The sequence below is a fragment of the Alligator mississippiensis genome, chromosome 4 (assembly GCF_030867095.1).
Source record: "Alligator mississippiensis isolate rAllMis1 chromosome 4, rAllMis1, whole genome shotgun sequence".
NCBI lineage: Eukaryota > Metazoa > Chordata > Crocodylia > Alligatoridae > Alligator > Alligator mississippiensis.
In genome coordinates this window covers 74,125,299-74,150,470 of record NC_081827.1, presented here as the reverse complement: position 1 = coordinate 74,150,470, position 25,172 = coordinate 74,125,299, and the positions used below count along the sequence as shown (strand labels likewise).

General features: G+C 45.6%; 1 protein-coding gene across 11 annotated transcripts in view; it reads left to right on the top strand.

The window, feature by feature from the left end:
- Positions 1 to 391: 391 nt before the first annotated feature.
- The window catches only part of CAPS2 (calcyphosine 2), a 77,171-nt gene continuing 52,390 nt past the window's right edge, over positions 392 to 25,172 (top strand). For 4 of the 11 annotated variants that reach the window (XM_059726099.1, XM_059726100.1, XM_059726101.1 and 1 more), the window contains exons 1-8: positions 5,920 to 5,999; positions 9,716 to 9,956; positions 11,886 to 11,923; positions 14,165 to 14,210; positions 14,315 to 14,440; positions 15,384 to 15,416; positions 19,413 to 19,601; positions 21,973 to 22,095. In XM_059726099.1, the coding sequence (XP_059582082.1) occupies positions 9,864 to 9,956; positions 11,886 to 11,923; positions 14,165 to 14,210; positions 14,315 to 14,440; positions 15,384 to 15,416; positions 19,413 to 19,601; positions 21,973 to 22,095 (648 nt within the window). In that variant the 5' untranslated portion in view covers positions 5,920 to 5,999; positions 9,716 to 9,863. Of the gene's footprint in view, positions 494 to 3,520; positions 3,628 to 4,343; positions 4,436 to 5,672; positions 5,801 to 5,886; positions 6,000 to 9,715; positions 9,957 to 11,885; positions 11,924 to 14,164; positions 14,211 to 14,314; positions 14,441 to 15,383; positions 15,417 to 19,412; positions 19,602 to 21,972; positions 22,096 to 25,172 lie in introns of those variants that run through there. The other 7 variants (XM_019493729.2, XM_014595865.3, XM_014595866.3 and 4 more) reach the window with 7 other exon arrangements.

The following is a 25,172-nucleotide window of genomic DNA, read 5'->3' as shown; positions in this document are numbered from 1 at the left end:
ACCCAAAGTAGAAGCGAGGACCACTTCCCTAGGAAGTTGGTTCGAGATTCTGGCCACCCTCACTGTAAAATATTGCCCCCTGATCTCTAACCTAAACCTGTTCTCCATCAGCTTATTACCATTGTTCCTTGTCATCCCAGGTGGTGCTGGGGAGAATAGGGCTCTTCCTATTTGCTGATGATCTTCCCTGACCTATCCAACTTTATTGCTAACCTAGGTATAACCAATATCCAGTGCGATAAGCCAGTTGCACACCTGGGCACAAATAATGTACAAGAGGGGGGAGGAGATCCAACTGTTCCTTTTCACTTGTTTTTGACCTCAGATAAAAATAACAGCTATTCTTCCCTTGCCGAGAGCTCAGGAAAGCGAGTCGCCCGGTCGGTGCCGGGGGCGGGAGCGGGAGCGGGAGCGGGAGCGGGAGCAGCGGCCGGGCCCTGCCCCGCCCCCGGCTCCGCCTGCCGGAGCGTCCGCGCCGAGGGCCGCAGAGCAGGTACGGGCCCCGCGGGCTCGCGTGCCCGCTCCCGGGCAAGGGACGCGTCGCGGCCCCCCCGGCCTCGCCGCCCGCGCTGCGGCCCCGCGGGGTCTCGGCCGGGTTCCTCGGCTGCCGCCGCGGTTGCTGGTCTCGGGCCGACATGGCAGCGAGGCCTGTTGGCGGCCCCAGGCAACGCTGCCGGCCGAGCTGGAGCGGGGAAGAGCCCCCCCTCCTCGGGCCGAAGTTACCCTGAGACCAGCGGGTCCCAAACTGCGGGTCGCGAGGTGGTGACAGCAGCGGGCGGGGGATGCTGAGGAAAGGGGGCTACTAGCGACGTCAGGCTGGGGAAAAGTTTGGGACGCGCCGATTTAGCCCCCGCTAAGGGCGCTTCCAAGGCCCGCCGGCCTGTGCTCCCTGCCCGCGCAGGGTCTCCGCGGCGGGGCCGGCTCTGGGTCGAGCTGCCAGGTGGTCTGTGTGGGGGGCGGCATGTACACACTCCTGGTTAAAGGAGCAACCACAAGTGCACACAGCTCGGGCTGGGGGAGGCGAGCCCTTGTGAAGCCCGGTGGAGTGAAGGAGCAGCTGTGAACAAGCAGCTAATTGCTTAATGGAGCAGTCATTAAGCTGTTTTCCTCTTAGGCTAGGGATACTAGTGCCCCTTGGTCTTTCCTTCTCATTCCTGCAACACCACAGGGTTTCCCTTTCCCCCTTCCCTGCCAGAGCGTGTCTGCCCATAAGAGTAAGCTAACTGGTTATGGCTGCACTTACTGGCTAAAAGGATCAGTTGTTTAACCTTTCCCATGCCTAGTGAGGGTAACTGCAGGCAGTTCCCTGGGGTTAAAACAAGCAATTTGATGTCCTTTGGTATCACATGATGCATCATACTGGGTCCCCACCTACAGCAGCCCCAAAACCCAGCTGTCCTGGCTCCTAGCTGCACTCCTGCTCTTCATCATCACCAGCCCTTGGCAGAGCTGTGCAGGCACTGTCTCTTATTGACTGTTAACCTGCAACTGCTCACTGCACCTTCTAGTTTCACACCACTTGACATCCCTCAGATTTCACAGTCTAAGTGTAACCTCACCCCCTTATTCAGCCTCTTGTCTTTCTTTTCAGACTACCCATAAGTGTATCCATAGTGTTAAAAGGCAATCGGGACTCCTAGTAGAGATGATATCTTGTATTAGACCAGCAAGATTTTTGCAAAAAAACCCAAAACATTAATCACAAGCTTTTGGGCACAAACACCCTTCATCAGGCATTGGAGAAAGATTGTAAAAGTTCTCCTGGGTAGAAATGAAAGTTCGTATTTCATAGGATTTCACAGAGGAGTCAATAGGGGGAAAACTCCTCTGGGCAGTCGTTCATAGCTGGTATGGAGCCTCTCACCTCCTGTAAGGATCTGTGATGATGCAAATTATCTTGAAACAAAGACAGGAGCATGAGCTTGGTTTCAGGTGGTCACAGTTGCTTCCTGCTTGAGAAAATATGAAGATTTCATTTTAAAAATTGGCTAAAATTCAATATCTTCCATGTGTCAGGTATCCAGGTTGTAGCCGTACTGGTCCATAGTGGTAGTAATTCTTATTTGTGAAGAACTGCAGATAGTTCACAAACTAGTTATCTCCACCATAAGCTTTTTTTCCCCTTGTTTTGAGACTCTACTTTTATCATGTGGCAGTTAAATCTCCATAAAGCTACAGGACTAATTTTAGTCTGTTATGATCAGATTTTGAAATAAAATATTTTAGAGCAGGGGTAGGCAATGTTTTTTGGCCAGAGTGTTGAAAAGCACCACAATGCCTACCTTGGATGGTGCCAGAGTGCCGGCATGCCAGAAAAACAAAATGAGGGCAAGGGGTACATGGCAGGATGCCCTGCTTGTGCCCCTTCCCCCCCACAAAGCCCCTGCCCCCCAGCCCAAGCTCTGTGGCTGTCAACAGCTACCCTAGCACTGGGTAGCTGCTGGAGCCTGGGCTGCTCCCAGCAGGGCTTGCAGCGTCCCAGCTGCCTGCTGGGAGCAGCCTGGGCTTCCAGCTAGCAGCAGCTACCGAGAGCTGGGGCAAGCTGGAGCCGGGAGGCTCCAAACAGCTGTGCCAGGCTTTGGGCTCCGGCATCAGCTCTGTACCAGCGCATGCACCCAGGCATCGGAGCGGGTGGTGGGGGAGGAGCCTGAGGCAGTGCAGCCCAAGTCTCTCCCCCGCTTCCGGCACAGAGGTGATAACAGGGTTCTGGAGCCCAGCGCAGCTGTTTATAGCCAGCCTGGGCTCTGGGCAGCGGCAGCAGGCAGTGGGCAGGCTGCAAAAAGCTGCGCTGGGCTTCACAGTTCCAGCATCAGCTCTATGCTGGCGGCAACTGTGTGCGCATCTCAGAGCGGACAGTGGGGCAGCATAGCCCACCGCGAGGTGCCCATGCAGTCGCCACCAGCACAGAGCTGATGCCAGCTCTGGGTAGCTGCTGCCAGCTGGGAGCCTGGGTTGCTCCCAGCAGGCAGCTGGGATGCTGAAAGCCCTGCTGGGAGCAGCCTGGGCTCTGTCTCTGGCAGCAGCTACCCAGAGCCGGGGCTGGCCATGGCGTGCCAAGCAAAATGGCCTCGCGTGCCATGCTTGGCACACATGCCAGGGATTGCTGACCCCTCTTTTAGAGGCATGTTGATGCTAAAAGTGGAAATGCAGTGACCATTCCTTTTCTCTGTTGTTGTGATCAAAACTCCTTATATTTTGCAAGAAAGTCTTGATGTTATTTTAGATGCATTCTTTACAAATAACATACATTTCTGCTTCCTACTTTGGGGAGTGAATAGTAGGAACTATGTGGACATAGAAATGTGGCCACCTCATGAAGTCATGGACAGACTGATTTCGGAGGGGATCTTGAAGTAAGGGAGACAGGCTGCAGGTGCATCAGTGGAGGAGGATGTAGCATAAGCCGTGGAAGTGCATAACCTCAGACTGAAAAAAAGTGATGACTTATGTGAATTTAATGTATACTATGCTCCTGAGCTTCAGGAACAGCCTGCACTAAGCTTTTTATACTTTGTTACAGCTCTTTCTTTTGTTTCTTGTGCCTTGTTAATGACTGCCTCAACATTGACATGACCTCATCAAGTCAAGGCTGCTTAAAAAGCGTGGAAAATGATGGCTTCTGATTTGGTATAAAAAAGACTGCATTATACTTAAGTTACAAAATAGATGCTGTAGTGAAGAGTTCCTATGCACTTATGTGGTTTGTGTACTTAATTGATATTCAGATAACTGGCATTTGGCACAGCATAAGCCAGGGTATAAAACATGGCCTGTGGGCTGGATTTGGCACAGGGATGTATGCCAGATGGCTCTTGGGGCTGCTTATGGGGTGCTCCACTCCCCCTCTGTAGGCTGGATTTGGCCTGTGGAGCTCATTGATGGGAATGCCAGAGTCCCTGTGGCTGTGGCATTATTAACTCCCGATGTTTTGGCATGACTGTGGAACCCAGGGAGTCAGTGCTGCTCCCCTCCCCTTCCCTCTTGCCCTCTGCTGAAGCAATTAAGATCTGTAGTGGTGGGGAAAGGGGAAGGTAAACACTAGTGTTAAATTACTGAGCTCTGGAGCCATGTCAAACCAACAGCTCCAGCAGCTGTGGGGATTAAATCTAGGTTCAGATCCCATGAGAATCCCCACAGTCTGTACAGGACCTGCAGAGCCCAACAAGTTTGGCAACCCTGCTGTACATTGAATTTGTGGAAGGGAAGGAGCATGCCAAAAGGGTATGTTTGGAGTTTGTCGATCCTGGTCAACAAGTACATACTGGACTCTCTTGGTTAATCCTGGGTTGGGGGAGAGCTGAGCACACGTGCATGCACACACCTGTCCCCCTATCCTCCAACAGGTCAATCTGTCGGGGAGGGAAGGGGCAGGGGCCTGATCAAGGTTTCCCGCAGTGAGCGACTGACTGTGCAGCCCAGCCAGGAGCAGGGAAAGGTAAGTAGGACCCGAGCCTGGCTGGGTGGTGGGAGGATTCGAACCTTGGGGGCTCCTCTCATCTCTGTAGGGGTGGAGGTGCTAGAGGCTGCTGCCACTGCACCTCTAGCCCTGCTGCACCTCGGGCCTTGCTGCAAGCTGGCTACGTGCTGGCACGCCTTAGCTCAGCAGCAGCAGCTGCCTCATTCCGATCACAGGTGGGGTGTGCAAAGGCCCCTGGGGCCTCTGCTGGACTGCGTCCAGCAACAAGAGCACCCCTCCCCCCCAGTATCCCTGGATGACCAGATTTTCCCAGACCTGGCCGGGTCGGGGGCGATCCCACTTATGTGCCGTGGCTGTGCTGAGCCTCTGGCAGCTGGACACATATGGCATTGGGCCCTGGCCTGGCTGGGTCTGGAAGTCTCCGTGGTCTAGGGGCACGTGGTGGGGCAGGGGGCAGGGGAAGGAAGAGGGCTTCCGCCGCTGGGCGCAGCTCAGTGGAGGCCTTGGGGCCAGGTCGGGGGCAATCCCACTTATGTGCCGCGGCTGTGCTGAGCCCCCAGCAGCCATACACATATGGCATCGGGCCCTGCCCTGGCTGGGTCTGGAAGTCTCCATGCTCTAGGGGCACATGGCGGGGGTGGGCGCAGCTCAGTGGAGGCATGGGGCCTGTCGCCCTCCAACCCCTACCTCGTGCTCCAGGCACAGCGGGCAGCTTGGAGCAACAGCAGCCTCCTCCCAGAGCGGGCGGGGTAAGTGGGGTGAGCTCGGGTCCCCAGGGCCTCCATTGGGCTGCACCCAGTGGTGGGAGCCCCCCCCACATGCCCCTACACTGCAGAGACTTCCAGACCTAGCTGGTCTGGGGCCCTGCACCACATTCGTCTGGCTGTTGGGTGGGTGCGGCTCAGCACAGCTGCTGCACAGAAGTAGGATTGGGCCCTGGCCTGGCTGGGTCTGGGACACTCCGCAGTCCAGGGGAACATGGGTGGGGGGTGGTGCACGGTAGATCTTGGGGTGCCCTTTACTTGCAAAAAGTGATCTTCACCATGAAAAGGGGGGGGTGGTGCACGGTAGATCTTGGGGTGCCCTTTACTTGCAAAAAGTGATCTTCACCATGAAAAGGTTGGAGGCCTCTGTTATAGAGAAACCAGTGGTAAAAGTTCTGGAGTACAGGAAGTTTGCAGTGGTGAACAAAGTTCTATAGGATTGAAGTCGGGGTTGAGGAAAGGTACAAATTACATGAGGTGGTGTTTTGAAGGCATGAAGCTAAGAGAGAAGACTGGACTTGGTATCAGGAAAGCTATGAGTACTGGCAAGAGAAGGTCTTGACTGCTATAGAAGTGGAAAGGCAGCCAAGACATCAAAGAAACTTCCAAGTTGTGAGCAGTAGGTTCACTCTTTGTAATTTAATGACATTTATAAGAGTATTTGGAAAAGATGCAGTTTTCATATAGTTTTTTGTTGTTTTGCAGTCTACCACCGTGAAGCCCACAATCTAATTTAAATGGATTTAGAAGTTAAAGGAATTTCTGCATCCTCTAGAGGGCAAGCTCAGCTGTCATCAAGGGGGAAGAAACTTAGCCAAGTATGTTTAACTTTGCTGTCTTGACTTAAAAATGCCTTTGAAAATTTCATTTGTATTTTACAAACTGTAAAGCTCAGATGTATAACATTTTCAGATGAGCTGGTTAACAATTATTTGACAAGGTGTTTTTAATCAGAAAATATTTAAAAGAGCTCCGACTTAAGCTCATGTGCAAAACTGGTCTGGTGCACACCTCATGCCATGGGTGGAGCTGGAGCAGTATGTGCACCATGTACAATGTGGGGATCTGGAGCACACACTGCATGCAGTGTGCAAGGCCAGTCTAGGGCATACACTGCATATGGTACATGGGACCAGTCCAGGGTGCATGCTGTATAGGGTGTATGGGGCCAGGCTGTGGGCCTCATCTGACCCACAGACTGGCCCCAAGCTCCTCACCCTGCCCATGGAGCATGATGAGTTTGATACCCCTGCTCTATGCTCATACAAGGCAGGCAGCACCAGTCCTGCCATGCTTTCAAATGAAAGTGTCTGTTAGCTTATATCGGATCATAGCAAACCTGCTAGATTGGGCCCCTGAGAGGACCCAGGCATTATTCCACATAGCTTCTGGATCCAATACTTAGGAGTAAGATACTTGGCTGCTCAGATCAGGGTGCTGTTTGGATGTGCAGAAAGCAGAATTATGCCTACTGAGTTTTCAGGTCATAAAGTGAGTCACTGGCACTCTGTCCACATAGCATGCTTACCATGAGTGGCAGCAGCACCCATAAGTATGCTGCTGTGCGCTGTTCAGGCTGCCTCTTGAACTGGAAACTGGCTTTGAGCAAGCCAATTGTTACTGTTATTCAGCAGAGAACTAACATTTCAAAAGGCATTTGGGAGGAGCATCACAGCATGGTTGAGGACACTGCTGCCTGGTGTGGTAGGTTTTGTGTGTAGACATGGTATTCCCTGTGCTGTGGTCTTTCTGTGCTGCAGTTTCAGACTTTAGGTATCTGAAGTCAGCCTGTGTCCTTTTTTATGTGGCCAAGTATTTTTTGGCTCTGGCCATATGAATATAATCTTCCTACGGATAGGTTATTGATTTGACTGCAAGTAGATCAAACACTAATGCCTTTTGAATTAAGCATGGTACATTTTCCTTTTTCTATTTCACAGATACTGTGTGCTATAGACTAAAGCACTTAAGTGAATTTATAAGCAAGTCCTAATCAGTAATCAGTCTTCCTTATGTACACATGCTTTCATTTAACTTCCTCCCTGTTGCTGAGTGACCGAATTAAGGACTCACAAACTTTGAACTGTCAGCTATGACGGACTGCTTTTCTTTCACTGTTGCCTGACATGGAATATAATTTGCCCTCCTATACTCCAGGATTAGACCCTTGCTGTATTAGTATCCTACAGCCAGCACTTCCTTGGAAAAGCCGTTTTTGTATGCTAGTCATTCATTAGAAGCATCTGTGATATGTTGTAAAAGGAAATTTCACCTTTTTCTTCAATCTCTGCCCTCTTCTGCACTGCTCCAAGTTCAAAATATACCCATCCCTGATTCTTCTGCCTCTTTCTGGCTTAGGAAGGAAAATAATGGAAATAGCCACAAAACTAGATTCAAACTCTCTTCTTCTCTAAATGAGTCCATGATATCCCCAGATTCGATACTGAATAAATATAGAGGCATACAAGGGTAGCTCTGTGCCCAGAACAGGCATGATGCATGATGCTATGGTGGTAGTGGCAGTGGCAAAGTGGTGGCAGCTATTTTTGTGCCCCTGAAGCAAAGGTAGTGCCCAGGGCTGCTTCTCTGCCTTCTCCCCACCCAAGTTGGTACTGATTAACTGCCAGGAATTTTTGGGCCAGCTTGCAGAGGCACTTAAGGCAAGGGATGTAGTTGTCATGGGTGATCTAAATTACCTGGACATCTGCTGGGAGGAGCAGTCAGCCAGGTCGGACCGTTCCAGGAGGTTCCTGGCTGAGATACAGGACCTCCACTTAACCCAGGAGGTGCACAGTCCCACCAGAGGGAATGCCCTGTTGGACCTGGTCTTGGCCACAGGCGATGATCTGGTAAGGGGCCTCCAGGTCCTTGACCACCTGGGTGATAGTGATCATCGCTTGCTGGAATTCATCATCCAGTGCAGGGTGTCAAGGGCCTGCAGCAAGGCAGTAGCCCTAGACTTCAAGAGGGCCAACTTCAAGGAGTTGAGGAGATTATTGGGAGAGGCGCTGGGGTTCTCGAGGGCAGGGGAACTCAGTGCCCAAGGTGAGTGGTTGTTCCTTAAGGAGACAATACTCAGGGCCCAAGAGGTGATGATCCCAACTAGAAGCAAAGGGGGCAAGAGTGCCCAAAAGCCTCCCTGGCTCACCAAGGACATCCGGGAATGCCTGGTTGCCAAAAAGGTGGCGTACACCCAGTGGAAAGGGGGGGCAATCTCCAAAGAGGAGTATACCTCAACTGCTCGGGCCTGTAGCGGGGCTGTTAGGAAAGCTAAGGCGGACATAGAGCTAGGACTAGTGTCCAAGATCAAAGATAATAAAAAGTCCTTTTTCAAATATATAGAGAGGATGAAGAAGGCGCCAGGAAATGTGGGGCCCCTGCAAGATACGCTGGGCAATCTGGTGGTTGTGCCAGAGGAGAAGGCAGACCTCTTTAACAAATTCTTCGCCTCCATTTTCTTGTGCAGGGACCGGGACTCCCCCACCGTGATTCAAGATGGACTTGAGGGGAATGCCTCAAGACCTAAGGTTGAGGAGGACTGGGTTAGAGTGCTACTGGAGGGGCTGGACGTGTTCAAATCAGCAGGTCCAGATGCTCTTCACCCCAGGGTGTTGAGGGAGCTAGCAGGGGTTATTGCAGGGCCCTTGGCACGGCTTTACGAGTGCTCGTGGTGCTCGGGCCAGGTGCTAGATGATTGGAAGATAGCCAATGTGGTCCCCATCTTTAAAAAAGGGAGGAGGGAGGACTCAGGCAACTATAGGCCCATCAGTCTTACCTCAATCCTGGGGAAACTCTTTGAGAAGATCAGCAAGGAGCACTTCTGTGATGGGCCGGCATCAGGGATGATGCTCAGGGGCAACCAGCACGGTTTCATTAGGGGCAGGTCATGTCAGACCAACCTGATTGCCTTTTACGATCAGGTCACAAAAGCATTGGATGCAGGTGTCACTGTGGATGTAGTCTTTCTGGACTTCAGCAAGGCCTTTGACACTGTCGACCACCCCATCCTCATTAAAAAACTAGGTGACTGTGGCATCGATGCCTACACGGTCAGATGGATTGCGAATTGGCTGAAGGGTCGCACTCAGAGGGTGGTGGTGGATGGGTCATATTTGACCTGGGGGGAAGTGGGCAGTGGAGTTCCCCAGGGCTTGGTCCTTGGGCCCGCGCTGTTCAATTTCTTCATCAGCAATTTGGACGACGGGGTGAAAAGCAACCTGTTCAAATTTGGTGATGATACCAAAATATGGGGAGAGGTGGGCATGTTAGCAGGGAGGAAGAGACTGCAGAAAGACCTGGATAGGTTGCAGGGGTGGGCTAACAAAAACAGGATGTATTTCAATATGGACAAATGCAGGGTGCTGCACTTGGGCAGTAGTAACCAGCAGCACACTTATAAGATGGGAAACTCCCTTCTTGAGAGCACGAAGGCAGAAAGGGATCTTGGAGTCATTATTGACTCCAAGATGAACGTGGGCCGAGAATGCGAGGTCACGGTCGGCAGGGCTAACTGGACCTTATCGTGCATCCACAGGTGCATCTCAAGTAGGTCCAAGGAGGTGATCTTCCCCCTCTCCGCGACACTGGTCAGGCCGCAGCTGGAGTACTGTGTCCAGTTCTGGGCACCCCACTTCAAGAGGGATGTGGACAACATTGAGAGGATCCAGAGGAGGGCCACCCACATGATCCGGGGACAGCAGGGCACACCCTACAACGAGAGGTTCCGGAACCTGAACCTGTTCAGCCTTCACAAGAGAAGGCTGAGGGGGGACCTGGTGACTGTCTATAAACTCACTAGGGGGCCCTGAAGGGTTTGGGGGAGACCTTGTTTCCCCTAGCGCCCCCTGGGATAACAAGGAATAATGGCCACAAGTTGTTGGAGAGTAGGTTTAGATTAGACATCCATAAGAACTACTTCACAGTTAGGATGGCTAGGATCTGGAACCAACTTCCAAGGGAAGTGGTGCTGGCTCCTACCCTGGGGGTCTTTAAGAAGTGGCTTGATGCCTACCTGGCTGGGGTCATTTGAGTCCAGTTTTCTTCCTGCCCAGGCAGGGGGTCAGACCTGAAGATCTGCAAGGTCCCTTCTGACCCTACTTCTATGATTCTGTGTATTTTCCTCCCTCCTTTATTTAATGCTTTCTGGAAAAGGTATCATAACATAATTTTAAATAGTAGTGTATATATTTTAAGATGAAACCCATTCAAACACCTGGCAAAGCTGTATAAGTTTAGTAAACTATTAAAACACAAAAATATATTTGATTGACATGCCATATGTGTGTTAAAAAGTATATTATTCACTATAAGTTGTGCAGTCAGGTGTTTTATATTTTAAACCACCAGGTGGTGTTGTTTCACTTATAAGACCTTGCTTGAGAGAACACAGTTTCTTTGAATTAACATTTTTTTCATACATTCCGGAGTTTAGTTTAACAATGACTAAACTTTCCTGAGGGTCTGCATGCAGGCAGCAAATGTGTGTGGATAGTGCAAGAAAGCAGTTAGCAGAGTCTCCTATCAATTTCAGATGACTAGAAATCCTCTGGGCCCTGGTTGGTATCTGAGGTTAGGTACAGACATTCAAAAAGCCCAAGGCAGAATTGATGCAAGTTATGTGTTTTTTTGCAAGCAGTATAGTTTAGGTTGGTAGCAAACAGAATACATGATTGCCCTTTGCGGGGGCAAAACTTAGATTGGGTTCTGCCATTTTTAAACAAATTTATGTGTGCAGAACTTCTGTTCTGTTATGGGTATAGACCGGTTTCCAGTCACTTATACTGATAAAAGTGCAATGGCTGTACCTGGCCTGAGACACCAGGAAAAGTGACTGATATACTGGCATTTCAAAAGTGTAAACCATTTTAATGCATTGTCAATACATGGTAGGGTCACCACTTCTGGTTAGTCTTTTAAGTGCTTGATGGCCAGGAAAGTTTTTATTCTTGTTTACCACAGCTGAGTCATAGTCTTAGACACGGGTATTGAAGACATCATAGATACTGAATCTATAGAATCAACTTTCAGTGAAACGGAAATGTAGAACTTAGTACTATCAGTCTGTCAACAGTGTTGTAACCCAATACATCTTTAAGTTGTTTTGGTGTCTCTATTATAAATAACTAGCAAATGCCTGTCAAGAATGATGGGGGGGGGGGAGAGGGGGCGGGTGGGGACAGAGGCCCGTGTCCCTCCTACCCCCACCACCTCGGGCTGCTGCTGTTTCCCCTCTTCCCCCCTGACCCTGCTACTTCAGGCCGGGTGCTCCCTGCCTCCCCTCGGCCACTTCGGGTTGGAGCCTGGGTCGTTCCACTCCTCCCCCCGCTTCTTCGGGCTGAGGCTGGGGCCAGGCCCGCTTCCCACCTCCCCCCACCACTTTGGGCTGGAGCCAGGGCCTGGGCCATTTACCGCCTCCCCCCACCGCTTCGAGCCGGGTCCGGGGTCATTCCCATTGCTTTGGGTAGGGGCCTCGCCCCCCCTCCCCTCTGGCCTGTCAATCCCCACTGCCATGGCACCGGTCCTCTGTCTGTCCCTATCTGTGTAGGGCACTATGATTGGCTGCCAAGACAGCCACTATCAGAGCATGAATAAAGTGTTATGGACAGACAGACTTAGGCTTTTATAATATTAGACTTTAGTAGAGGAATGAAAAATAAAATTGTGTTTTTTAAATAATAATAGTTATTATGTTGGCAATTTAATAGGGATGGAGACCAAATACACGAGCAGCTCGTCCACCTGAGTAAGTCTCCTTTTTGAGCAGTCTGTTGTATTGCTACATTAAGTAACTTGATTAATAAATAATGTAATTTACTGATGTTTGTTCTAGAGGTGCGTTGATATATCGGTCCGTATTGGATTGGCACCAATAAAAGGAAAATTGACATTATTGGCAATAGGCTTTTTTTGGCCGTTGGAGCAGATTAATGTTACCGATAGATGCTGTGTGTATGAGCACAGTCACAGTGTGCACATGGCCAGGAATACAGCCTGGCAGCTTGGAGAGCAGTGTCCAGCTGGTAAGTCTGTGGCAGGGAAGGGGGTCGGGGGAGGGAAGGGGTGTGGAAGTGGGGCAGATCACAGCCCCCATAGTGAGGGAACGGGTGGGGTTGGGGCAGGGGCAGGTGCTGCCTAGCTGGGGTGGGATGTGGGATGGTGCCATGGGTGGCTTGTCCAGGAGGCACGGGAGGGTGCGGAGGTGGGGCAGCTCCCTACCACTGCGCGCACCCCCAGGGGAGGCATGGGGGGCATGTGGACCCAAATTTGTATGCAAGGTGAGGGCAGGTTGCCTGCTGCAGGCCTGGGGCTGGAGGCATCACCAGCCTCTTCCAATCGGGGGGCTAGGCCAGGGCTGCTCTCGGGGTGGGCAGGGGCAGGGCAGGTGGTGGTGGCCCTGTGAGGGAGGGGCTATGGGAAGACTATAGCCACCTCAAAATTTGCTGCAGTTCTACCTCCCAGTGTCGCCTGCCTCACCTCTGTCCTGAGCACAGGCCCAGCCCAGCCCAGCCCCCCACTGGGAAGAAGCTGGTGCAGCCTCTAGCCCTGAGCTCACAGTGGGCAACCCACCCTTGCCAAATACACAAACCAGGGGGCACATGTCCCCTGTACACCCCAGGGGCACCCTCAGTGCGGGGGGGAGCCGCCCCACCTCCCCACCCCTCTGTGACTCCTTCCCTTGCCCTGCTCTGCCCTGGCTGGGCAACGCCTGCTCCTGCTCTTGCCACAGCCCCAGCCCTAGCCTCACTGCCTCCCTCACCATGGGGGCCTCAATCTGCACCCTTATGCCCCTTATCCTTCACAAACTTATTGGCTGGATGCTACTTTTCAAGCTGCTGGGCTGCATATTGGCTATCGGACCAGTATCAGCTGATATAGCTGGTTTACTAATCTGCCAGCGGTATTAGGCAAAAAAATCTTTATTGGTACACCCCTACTTTGTTCTGATGTATAAATAACTAAAATTTGTTGCTGTAAACTTCTTTTCTATATTTTATACTTAAAGTGAAATGTAATTATTATAGTTGTACTTCTTAAAAGTAGTTGGTTTATGTTTTATTTTAGCAAAACAAGATCTTTTTCCAGATGTTGTTATTTGTTCTTCTTAAGTTTTTATAACAAAATGGTTAAGTAACTCTTTAGTTATTTGTGATTGCACAATAGACTATCTTGAATACTTTTTAAGAGGAGAAGTTGGAATAGGAGCTATCATTTTTTCTTAATCAGTTTCTGTTTTTTCCAGATATAAACAATGTAAAACAGAGAGAACCAATCATGGGGAGAGTATGGTGGGAAGTTTCAGTTTGTACATTATATCCAAGCCTAGGGATTTTGAGGCTTGGGAGTAGGGATATTACCCGTGACATATTTGATATTTTCGAATACATTGAAGTTTATTTTTTTCCAAAAGGCTTGGAAGTCATATTAGCTCTCCACTTCGTTCTGCCAACATCCATCAGCCATCACCTTGTCACGTGGGAGTAAAAGGATAGTTCAGTAGCCATTCGTTCAGTCATTCACCAGTGACTGAATGAGTCTGCAGGCTGAATAAGGCTTTTAACTCAAGGACTAATGATGTTATAGTAGTTTTCAAAAAAAATTAAAAATATGCATACCTGCTGTACAAACTGTTGGAAGCTGACTTACAGCTTACTGCAGCAGCTCATAGGGTTGTGAAGAGAAGCCAGAGAGGCTTGCTAGGAATGTTTGGCCCTGGGAATGGAGTTAGTCTTCCAAGGCTTTTCAGAACTACCAGTGTTCTCTGAAACTGTAGACAAAGAAAGGATGTGGTGACAGAGCCTAAGATGAAGGGAAATGGGGTTTACGGGGCATTTTTGGGCCTTGTACTGTTACAATGAAAATGTTTTATAAGAAGATATATTTTGAGGGGGGAAAAATACCTCATTATCATAGATTTCCATTGTACTGTAGTCTAAAGGAAAAACATGTCCTGAATTATTACTAAAGTAATCTTAACTTCCTCCAGGGTACCATGCCTCGACTTGGGGAGACTGGGAGATTCCGATGAAGAGGTAATCTGAAATCGGCTTAAAAAAATTCACTTACTGTAGGAATTAGTCAAAGTTCTGTTTTGTTACTGAAAAATTACAATTATTCTTTGTTCTGTTTATTTGAGGATGGAGACACATATATACCATACAGCAAGGGGTATCCTTGTAATGGCCGTACGGATTCATCTTCAACTGTTAGTTGGGGATCACCATTACAAACTCCTTATGCACAGCACTTCCAGACTCAACAGGTCAGTTTTTCCCAATAGACAGCTAATATATGGGGTCTTTCATTAGAGATTAAATAAATACAGCACATCCACATTTATAATACATTTCATTTTTAAAAATTAAGATCTGACTGTTAGTGGTCCAGGTTCTTTCTAATGAAGTGCCTTTTATTAAGAAGCTGCTTAAATACATCACACCTATTTCTTTTCTTCTATCCTGATTTATGCCCTAATTCTTTTAATTTTTGCAACTAAGAATTTGGGCATTAACAGTTAGTGACATTAATACTTTGCCAAAAAACCTGAAATGAGTAACTACTAAAGTAGCTTTTAATTTGATTTGTAAGCCAATTTTAAGAAAATTGTATACATTAGAAAATAATAAAATGATAAAGTAACTAATATATGTCCTCAATACATGATTTGACAATTACAACTAGCAAAAAATAAATTGGTCTTGTCCATATGTAGGTTACTGTAATGAATTGCAGTAACTTCCTTATCAATATTTTTCTTCCTTTCTGTCTCGAACAGAATTGCAGTGTTTGTTTCAGAATGCCTCTTAAGTATTTGAGACCATGTACTTTTATAATGCCTTCGATAGACCATCTGTATTCATTCTTTTATTTCCGCACTGAGTGAGAAAGTAAAATTTTAAAATAGACCAAAAATAACTGGTTATTATGCCAGGAAAATCAGAGATCCAGTTTTAACATACCACTTTCTGTATGATTACAGCACTGTTCAAAATCATTATTCAAAATAATAAAATTAAGCACACATTTAACAATGACACAGCTGACAGTTGTTCTAGTTGTTGCTCTTTGAAAATGAAGTTTCCTTTGAATTATTCAATTAGATTAAATTTGGAAAAATGAATTTGACAAATTTGTTTGATTCATAAAGCATAGTTTTTGGCAGCTATGACTTAAATTAACTGTTCATTCGCTTTTCCATTAAACAGATGCCTGATAAACCTTGTCAGAAGAAAATGGAGGTAAAGTAGCTTAAAAAATACACATGGCAGAAAAAACATTACCTATTGATTAGTAGATAATTGCTCAGTTTTGATCTGAAAACTTAACACATTTAATACCTTTTGTATGACATGAAATGCTTAGTTGAGAAATTATTTTTAATTGCTATTTTCCTGTATAGCTATTATGATCCTTTTGCATGTTGACAGTGTATCAAGTGTGGTATTTTATTGTTATTAAAAGAGAAGCAAACATTAAAATATTGCAGCAAATGTTATTTTTTTGGACATGAGTATCTCAAACTTTAAATCAAATCAGGATCTTAAGGATGAGAAGCATACAGCAACCTAACTCTGGTTAGGGTGCTATACATCCTCCTAACCACTCGGTATGTATCAGTTGGTGTTCATTTCCAGAATAATTAATGAGAAATGAATGCTGGGTACAACATTGTTTAGAACAATTAATATATTTTATTAATATTTAGTTCATTCAGCTAGTAACACAACTCACATTGACTAACTTTGGCTGTGAGCATGCATGTACCGTATTAATTGACTGACTTTTAGGTTTGTAGACTAAATTAACTCCCTAAAAAGCACATATCTCACTAGTATATTTAAAATGGCCTCAGTTAATCAATGTAAATTGCTGTGTTTCTTATTTGTGTTGATGCATATGTTAAATTTACAGAACAAAATCTCTGTTACTGCACTGATTAGCAAAAGACTGGAATGACTTTGACTACCTCACAACCTCCTCTTTTCTTCTTTCCTTCATTTTCTCTCTCCCTGTTTATTGTCTTCATTCTTTACCAGATACCTTAGTGGTGGATGTATTATAAGAGCCTAAGTAGACTAGATCATCTTCTATTCATTCATCTTTCCTTACCATCTTTTTATTCCTTCTGAATCTTCTCTTGTGGAGAAAAGTAGTCAAGCTCTGCTGATATATTTTAACACATTTCTGTGAGTAGCCTTGATTTCTACATTGTTTCAGGTTCCCCAATTAACATTCCTTTTGCAAATTATAAAAATAAAATAAAATTCAAACTTCCTGTGCAGTAAACTTTCCAAGTGAATCCTTCCAAGAAAGGGTCAGTTTTAGAAGAGTAAATGTAGTTTTTTTTTCTTAGCCATTTCCACCAAACTCTGTTGTTTAAAAACTCCTGTAGGAACACTCAGAAATATCTTTCAATTGGAGTGAATTTCTTTTTCAAGGAAGATTCCTTAAGCCATTGAATGAATGTTGTTCTAGAACAGGACTGCTCTGGCATCAGCTGGACCTGCTCTAATTTTATGTAGCAGGACAGGGAAATAAGCTAAATTTGATCCATGCTAAGACCCAGTGGGTGCATCTACATGTGGTGATTTAAGGTGCATTAAGAGCACGGGTCTACATGTGTGCACCCTTAATGCGCCTTAAAAATGGCGATTTTAGGCTAATCATGCCTAAATTTTATATCTGCGTAAAGCCGACAGGGACCACTGCTTCTGGAACTGCCGCTCTGGCTCCAGCATCTGCACCTTGCAGAACAGCACCTGCTACATCATCTTCTTGGCAGTTCCTGGTGGCAGCACGGGGTCCCACGGGCTTGGTTCAGGCCCACTGTTGTCCAACACTGAGGAAGCAGGAACATGGGGAGGGGGCTAGAGCCAGGGCCGAGCTGACCACGTCTGGGGGTGTTGGTTACAAATGTCCAACTCGGGATCCTTAAAATTCTAGTTTATTAGGCGGATTGAAACACTGTAATCATAAACCTTGGGGCTGGTCCACACACACACATGCACACACATACACACACACACAGTAGCAGGCTACAGAGTCAGGTATACCTATCCTACAAGCACTGGAGTCTGTCGTTGAGGCTTCTTTCAGTGTGGTGTTATCTTCCAGAAGGGGGTCGCCGGCTGGTCCTTCTGGCTGGACAGGTCTGGTCGAGTTGGAGATCAAGAGGGCGCCACTGAGGGTCACTTTTCACTGCCTTTTATCTGTCCCTGGCAGACTTTGGTGACTCCCCAGTTTTCTGGTTTGCCCAATCCAGGGGTCATTGACCCTCGTGGGACTTCCCCACCCTCGGTGGCTACTGGACAGCATCTGTCAGCCTCAGGGGTCGTCCGCATGTACGTGCAGGTTTGGGAGTCCGTTGATGAATTTAGAATAGGGCTCTGGGAGTGGTCGATCTGGAGATATTCAGCCCAAAAGTTGGTCTCTGGTGTTGATTAAGTCAGGCCAGGGCTTCTAGCCCTTGATCAGTGAGGTATAGAGATTTCCCAGTTGTTACACTGTCTTCTATTGAGTTCAGCTTCCAGGTGATAATTGCTGCCTGCTTCCATGTTACACATTCAATCACTGATTCACTCATTCTTTCAGAGGCCAGCCTGATACAGGGAAGAGCAGTTTGATTCCTGCCTTTGTTAACAATGTTACAATGTATAACTTACTAAAACACATTTAGTTGCAAGTTGAAAGGTGAGGAGTATAAAATATAAGCTACAAATGCCATGGCACACAAATAGATAAAAATACCAAACTACAAGGGGAGATACAAAATGCACACATACAAATTTCAAAATACAATTCCTTATCTTAAAGTGAAAGAGAGAGGAAGGAAGAAAAGGTAGAAAAAGAGAAACATATCCAAAGAGGGGAGAGCAAATGCAGGCAAGAGGAAAAGGGGGCTTTCTGCTACAGGGGGACTGGAGGCTCCCACCCCCTCGGCTGGTGCTGAACTGCACCACCCAGTTACACTGCCACGGGCTTCCGGGAGCTGTCCAGGGTGCTGATCAGGGCAGGCTGCCCAGTGAGGTGCCTTAAAGCATTCACATGTAGACGTGCACCTAAATTGCCTTAATGCACCTTAGGCTAAGGCGCATTAAGTTTAAGCATGTGTAAATTCACATGTAGACACATCCAGTAGGAGATAGAGGAAGAGAGGAAAGAAATTGTGTGTCCCTGCACTGATTGTCTCTTCTTGTTGTGGCTGTTCCTGCCCATTTTGATGTCCTTTGCATACAAGAAAATTTAGGCTCATTAATGCACTTCTGGCTGCACATCTACACGTGTGCCTCTGTCAGGCATAGCCCAGTCCAGGGGCTTTATCCCTCTACAGGAAGAGTCAGGGGGAGCTCCAGGCTCCCCCAGGTACCAACCTTGTGGGCTGGCAGGGGCCTGTGGGCTGGTCCCGATCTCCAGCGGGTGGGGAGAACTGTGCTGGCTTCAGGGACAGCTGCCTCCCTGCCATGTGGGGATCAGGACCTGTCCCAATCCTCTCATGGCAGAGACATAGCTTCTCCTGCAGCCAGCACAGCTCTCCTGGCAATGTGGGGATCGAGATGGGTCCCAATCCCCATGTGGTAGGGAGACAGCTGTCCCTTCAGCCAGCACAGCTTCCCCTATCATTAGAGTAAAGCAGAGTAAATTCTGCACATTTGTTGGTGGTGATACTTTACTGTGCATTACATTAGTCTGATGTGCAGTAAAGTGTCTTGTCTAGATGCACCCCAGGAGAAGGTAAATAAATGGAGAATCAAGAAGTAGCTGCCTCCACAGACATCTCTGGCTGATGTGATCCCAAGAGCTAAGCATACACTGTACAGTTGAAGAGAAAAGCACCTTTTTGCCTACCCGGTATGACTAGAATCTTTTGCCTTACTGCCTTTACTCAGCATTCATACCAAATGTGTGGTCATTCTGGAGCTCCAGACTTAATGTCTGCACATGCTTGTAGGATTTGACTGGGTCCTGGCAAGAAGATTTTGATTTTTTTGGTGGAAAATGATGGAGATACATTTGGCTGCAAAACAGTTTGACTTTAGGCAAAGCATCAAGAGTTTCATGAGACACTCATTTTATTACACAATAGTATTGCAGCTCTTTCTAAGTGTGAAGTGTGGTGTTAAGTAACATCAGCCCCTTCCATATAAAAGGTTATACTGTGTGGGCATAATAATCCTGCTGTTGATATTGTGTATCACAGCAGGAGGTTGTTATTCCTGATTGTTCTTTGTTTTTAGCATTCCTTTTGGGAGCAAAAGACAATACTAGAAAATCTGCCATCCCCAGCAGACAAATACAAACTAAAATACCAGCAGTATGAAGCAGAAATGAAAGAGGGATATAAACTGTATTCTCAGAGAACTGCAGAAAAAAGAAAAGACAATGCTCAGTCTCAGGAGTGTTCACAGAGGATAGCTAACAAAGAGGTACTATATCCTGTGAAATCGCAAATGTACATTTAAGTTTAATTATAGTGTATATGTATTGTAATGTTCTGTTACACAGCAATAGGTTTTAACCATACTTTATAGGTATTTCTTTGATGCCTCATACTGTGGGACCCGAAAAACTGAATAGGGAGTAAATAGTAAAAACTGAATAGGGAAGAATATTTGAATTTCTTCCCCTCCTGAACATTAGAAGCATATGCAAGCTACTGTATAGGCTTGCAGTCTCTGATGGAGTAGCAAGCATGGGCCCTAGTAAGGCACTTCTACCAGACAAAGGGACAAGGTTAATATGAGTTATTCAAGGAGCATTCTTATTTGCATTTTTATTGAAGGAAGAGTCTTAATTGGTGTTGCTAAAAAGTATAATGGTAGAAATTCTGTATTAGACTGTGGAATTTCATTTAAACCTTTCTTTTTAAATATTTGTTTATAACCATAACTTTACATAGAACTCCTTAAAGGAGTTGGAAGTGGGAGGAAGGAAAGACATGACCCCAGCTTTAAAGACAAACTGCAAGTTGAGATAGCAGAATATGGGATTAAAATAAATATAAACACTTTAGACTGCAAGGTCTTTTGGGACAAAAATTGCTCAGTGTGTGCATGTGTGTATTTTGGGGCTACCGCAATATGAATAATAATAATAATAATAATAAAGAATTCGTTAGCATTTCATTATTATTATTATTTGTTTTAAAATTAATATTGAGGTGGCTTAGAGAGACAGCACAAGGGGGCAGGGGCAATAGCAAACAAACAAAATGACCAGTGCTAGTTTAGTTTGAGGAAGTATGGTGAGGATCCTGAATGCGCAGAAAGAGATGCTATTCTGGGTGTGAGGAGCTGCATGAAAACATCCTACACATCAGGGTAGGAATAAAAGAAGAGGCAAAGTGAGCCATATGCATAAAGAATGAGTAAGGAGAGGTATGAGGAGGGCAGATGACCCCTGAAGACATCAGAGCTGGGTGGAGCCTCAGTCAAGAATGAGAAGTTTGGCAGCCAATAGAAGAAGTACAAAAGAGGTGACATACCTGAAGTGAGTGACAAGGAAAGAACATTTTAGCTGCTGAGAGTTCAGTAGCATGGAAAGGGGAAGATTTGTAATGCAGAGAGAATAAAGTTGTCTGGGATAATGTAGCTGTTGTGTATGTCATTTGGTTGTCCTTAAGAGACACTCTACTTGAAATCACATTTCTCTTTGAAACTGTGCCTACCAGCATTGTAAGTAAAACCTAAAGTGAAAAAGAATGGAAGGGAGAAAGAGATCCATGTTTCTAAATCTGTTTACTCTTTACTTTCGATAACACAAGGAAGTGTGTGTGTGTTAATGGTCATTGTTGCTGCTTCTCCTGCGCTGTCATTGATATCAGGTCCCTGGGATACACGCTCTGTTCCAGAGCCTCCAAGCAGTGGCATAACTAGGGCAGAGTAAGCAGACCACCTGTCCTGGGCACTGATTATGATGGGCACCAGCATCTTCCCTGCTGGGAGTCTTTGCTGCAGCAGGAGGAGCCCTGAGCTGCCCCTGCCCAGCCACAGGAGCCTGGTGCAGCACAGTGCAGCACTGAACCAAACAGTGAATTTGGAGGGTGGGTGATGAGTGGGGCAAACAGATTGGTGCCCTTTCCCCTCCTCCTCCCCTGCAGGTACCTTTGCCAGAGCAGAGACAGCCCTGCTCCCAATATATGTGTATATGGGGGCTTAGCAAATGGGGCACCAGGATATGCTGCCAGGGAGCCTGGCCATGGGGCTGCTGCCAGAGGGGCCACTGCTGACACTAAGCAACCTGGGAAGGTAAGACTTCCCTTTAACTCACCCATGCCACCTACGCTGTCTACTGTGGTTGACACACTCTCGCCCCACCCTAGGCACTTGAGTTTGCTGTGTCTCTGCCTGGTAGGGGCTCTGTTGGGAACAGCAGCAGTAAAACAGTTCTTGTATCAGACTTCAGAATAAAACATGGAGTATTCATTAAGCATAATATCTGTATAATAAAACTATGTTTTGGATTAGGCATTGGGAATATAGGAAACGTTTGTGTAAACTCACCAAATCCTTAGCTTTCAGCATACTTCAGGTTTAAAAATTGAAACTTATGGTGACTGCTTCTGAAAAACATTCTGTGTTCCTTGAATCTCGTTTCTCAATAAAATACATGTACTAAGTCCCTCCACCTTGTCTTTGAAGTGCTATTAACTTCCATAAAATTGCAAGGCTTTTTTGTTGCAAGTAAAGTCTGAACAAGAAACATGATTTTTAATATTTTGTGTAGGAGAAAATTTGTTGTGTTCTACACCTGATTGACTAAGACAGTAGAAATAAAATGCAGTGTATTTCTGTCTAGGATCCACAGCCAGAAGACAGGATTGGTGAAGATCTTACAGCTCTTGATGAGAAAGCCCTCTTACAGCAGTGCTATACAAGCAATCCGTATAATATACAGCAGAGCATAAAGAAGTTAGAAGCTGTAAGTTTCCTGTATGGTATTAAATTGTTAGGTAGATGTACTCATATGAGAGGCCTGCATATATATGTTTGGACACACTGTAAAGGACTGGGATTTTTGGAAATACTTAGGCCTAGATCCTTCTTAAGAGTTAGCTGCCTAAACAACCTTGAGGTTCTGGGCCTTGGGTATAGATAACTATCTCCTATCTGATATGTATAGCTGAGTAGAGAGATCTCAGCTAGGTAGGGTACCAGAAGTAGTATAGCGTTGTTAGCACAAAGCTCATCCTAGGCTACTTAGCCTTGCTGAGTAGGAGAATATATTTTCTGGGATAGAAAATGTGATTCTGCTGCTTCTGATACCTGAGCTAGAGCTTGTACCTTACAGACAAATGATCAGTGCTTAACTGTTCTGTAAATCAGTTCATCATTGATTTAATTGGAAATGGATTTAGGTCAGTTGCTGCACACTTTTGAGAAGTCTCACCTATGTGTTTCTATGTATACTTTTGTATGTATACATTAATATTAATTAAAATGTGTCTGATCTGGCATTGGCAAGGACATTAACTGTATGGTTTTTTCAGTTTGTTATATATGTGGTTTTTTGTACAAAAAGAATGATGCCCAAATAAGCCTGAATTTGGAATTTAGGAGTATTTATGATATGAAACTTTGAAGTCTGTTTTACAGGATTTACTACTGAAGATGTATAGTGATTATTTTCTTAATTTATTTTTGTCCAGATGCAAGCTCCTGTTGAAAAGATTAGCATGCTAACATTTGTGCTGTGCATATTAAGCCATTAGAATTTTTGTGACACTGTAAATGCAAAGAAAACAAATGGAAAATACTGTTTGCCCATCTGCTTGAACTGAAATTTGCCTGGCAACAAGCAGATTATTCTTATTTCCATTAAAGTGAATACAGATACGGTATTATGTGGACTTTGTGAAAAGAAAACACTCAGATGTGTTACTATTAGAAACTTTCTTATTATACCTTTAAAATAAAATTAAAAAAACCCCTTCTAATAGTAAAGGGCTCTGTGCTGCGTGGGTAAAGATTATGACAGAACAGTTCTGAGGCAACCTTAGAGTTGCTGAGTTTTACGCCTTGTACCTTGTAATCAGATGAAGGAATGAAAGTTGAATAGAGCAGCCACTGTAGGCTGGTTGGGTGACTGGAATCTACAACCAACATACAGCTACTCTTTGATTAATGTCATAGTTATGTTCTTGAAAAATTTGACTTTAAGCTAAATAATGTTAAGTGAACCTGATTATGTCACAGCAGTTACCTACTAGCAGGTGGCAGCCAAACAATGTATAACCAAATGTTGCATGACTTTAAACGAGTATGTTCTCTAATGGATCAGCGACGTAATATCAAAATGTTAACCGGAACGAGGTTAAGTGAGGAGTACCTGTATAAGGCACTTAGCAGCTGTCTGAAAGGTAGAAATATTTCTGTTATTGATTGCCACTTGTGGTTGCTCCCCCACCCCGGGCATCTCCTAAGTACATGTAAGTCACAACTCCTGGTTGGTGGCAGGTGTAATTAGATAACCTGAAAGAATGACTCTCAGCTGGGGTGCCATGAGATCCTTCTAAGGATATTATTGGGTGCTGCACAATATTATCACCATTGGATGCACAAGCACCTATACTTGATTCATGAGATATAAACCCTGAGTTTTGAAATACAAATCCATAGTGTCAAAACCATTTCTGATCTGTTGTGTTTTTTTCTGAGTTCTTTGCAACAGAAATACTTGATTATTTTTACATGGTTGATAAACAAGTGAAAGCTAAGAGCTGGCATTTTCTGTATAGGGTGCCTTGAATGAAAAAGGTGAGAACCACTGACTTAAAAAGTGGCTGTAACAGACATCACATAATTTACTGGACTGCAGTTAGCATTTATGCACTGGTCATGTTTGGTTTCCACCTTTTCCTTATCAGGGCTGCTTAATTTCTCTGCAGAATAGGAGAGGCTGTGTACAGTTGCAGAGCAAAGGTATAGTACTAGTGCTTTAATTGTATATTCTTTTTCAGCAGTGTTTAGCAGCTGACAGGATTTGTCTTATGCAGCAGACCAAAAGAAAATGGCTTGAGTTTTATCTGCTATGACATATTGGATTCATTTGGTTGTGAGTAGTTATTGCAGCACATAGTTTCTGTCAGAGGGTCTTGCTGAATTTGTGTATCTGTCTAATACACAGGAGCAACAGAGGGTATGGCCAAACTCCATTTGTAACATCTTTAAAAGGGGAGGAAGAGCCACTGCTTGTAACAGTTATGTCTGCATGATCCTGCAGTGATGGAAGTGAGGGCAATTTAGTTTGCTTTGACCCTGGTTGAAATGGGATTACAGTTTGGAGCAGGTTTTGCTACAATAGTATTGTTACAGAATTATGCAGCTGTTACAGTCGCATTAGAACAGCTTGTATTGGTATCCTTTGCTATACATCTATCACTAACCAATGAGTTAGGACTTTCAAAGCACATTTAATGTTGAACTTCAGTTTTGAGTGGCTTGGTAGCATGTGGAATTTTACAGTTTTCATGCTTAAACTCTTTATTTTCCTAAAACAGCAGACCCTCCCTCTGTCAGTTGTATTTGTTTATTTTTAAGAAGCCTTAAAGATTGTTTTATACATACACGTTAACATATCATTTTAATGTAACTATTACAAAAGGCAAAGCAGAGATGCACCTTTTACACTAAGGGAATCAGAGATTCATAAATGTTGTGAGCAAGAGCTCACTTCATCAGGTGATCTCTGATGTAACAAATACTTTAAAGATTGTTTTATATCCTGTACTTTCCATTTGTTTGTTATTTTGCATTACCAAAAATAATTCAGAGAAAAGCCAATATAAGTTGCAAAATGTCAAAGTGATTTAGAAGGATGACCATGAAATGAGAATTCCTGTGTTGCTTGGGGAAGATTGTGGGAGTTGCTTTAGACACAAAGTATAATTATTAGATTTTTGTTTGTTTTTTGCTTGTTTGTTTGCAGAAGATCACAATATTCCAGCTAACTAGGAGGACTGGGTTTTTTGATGCTAGATTTCTTTCATTTTGATGAAT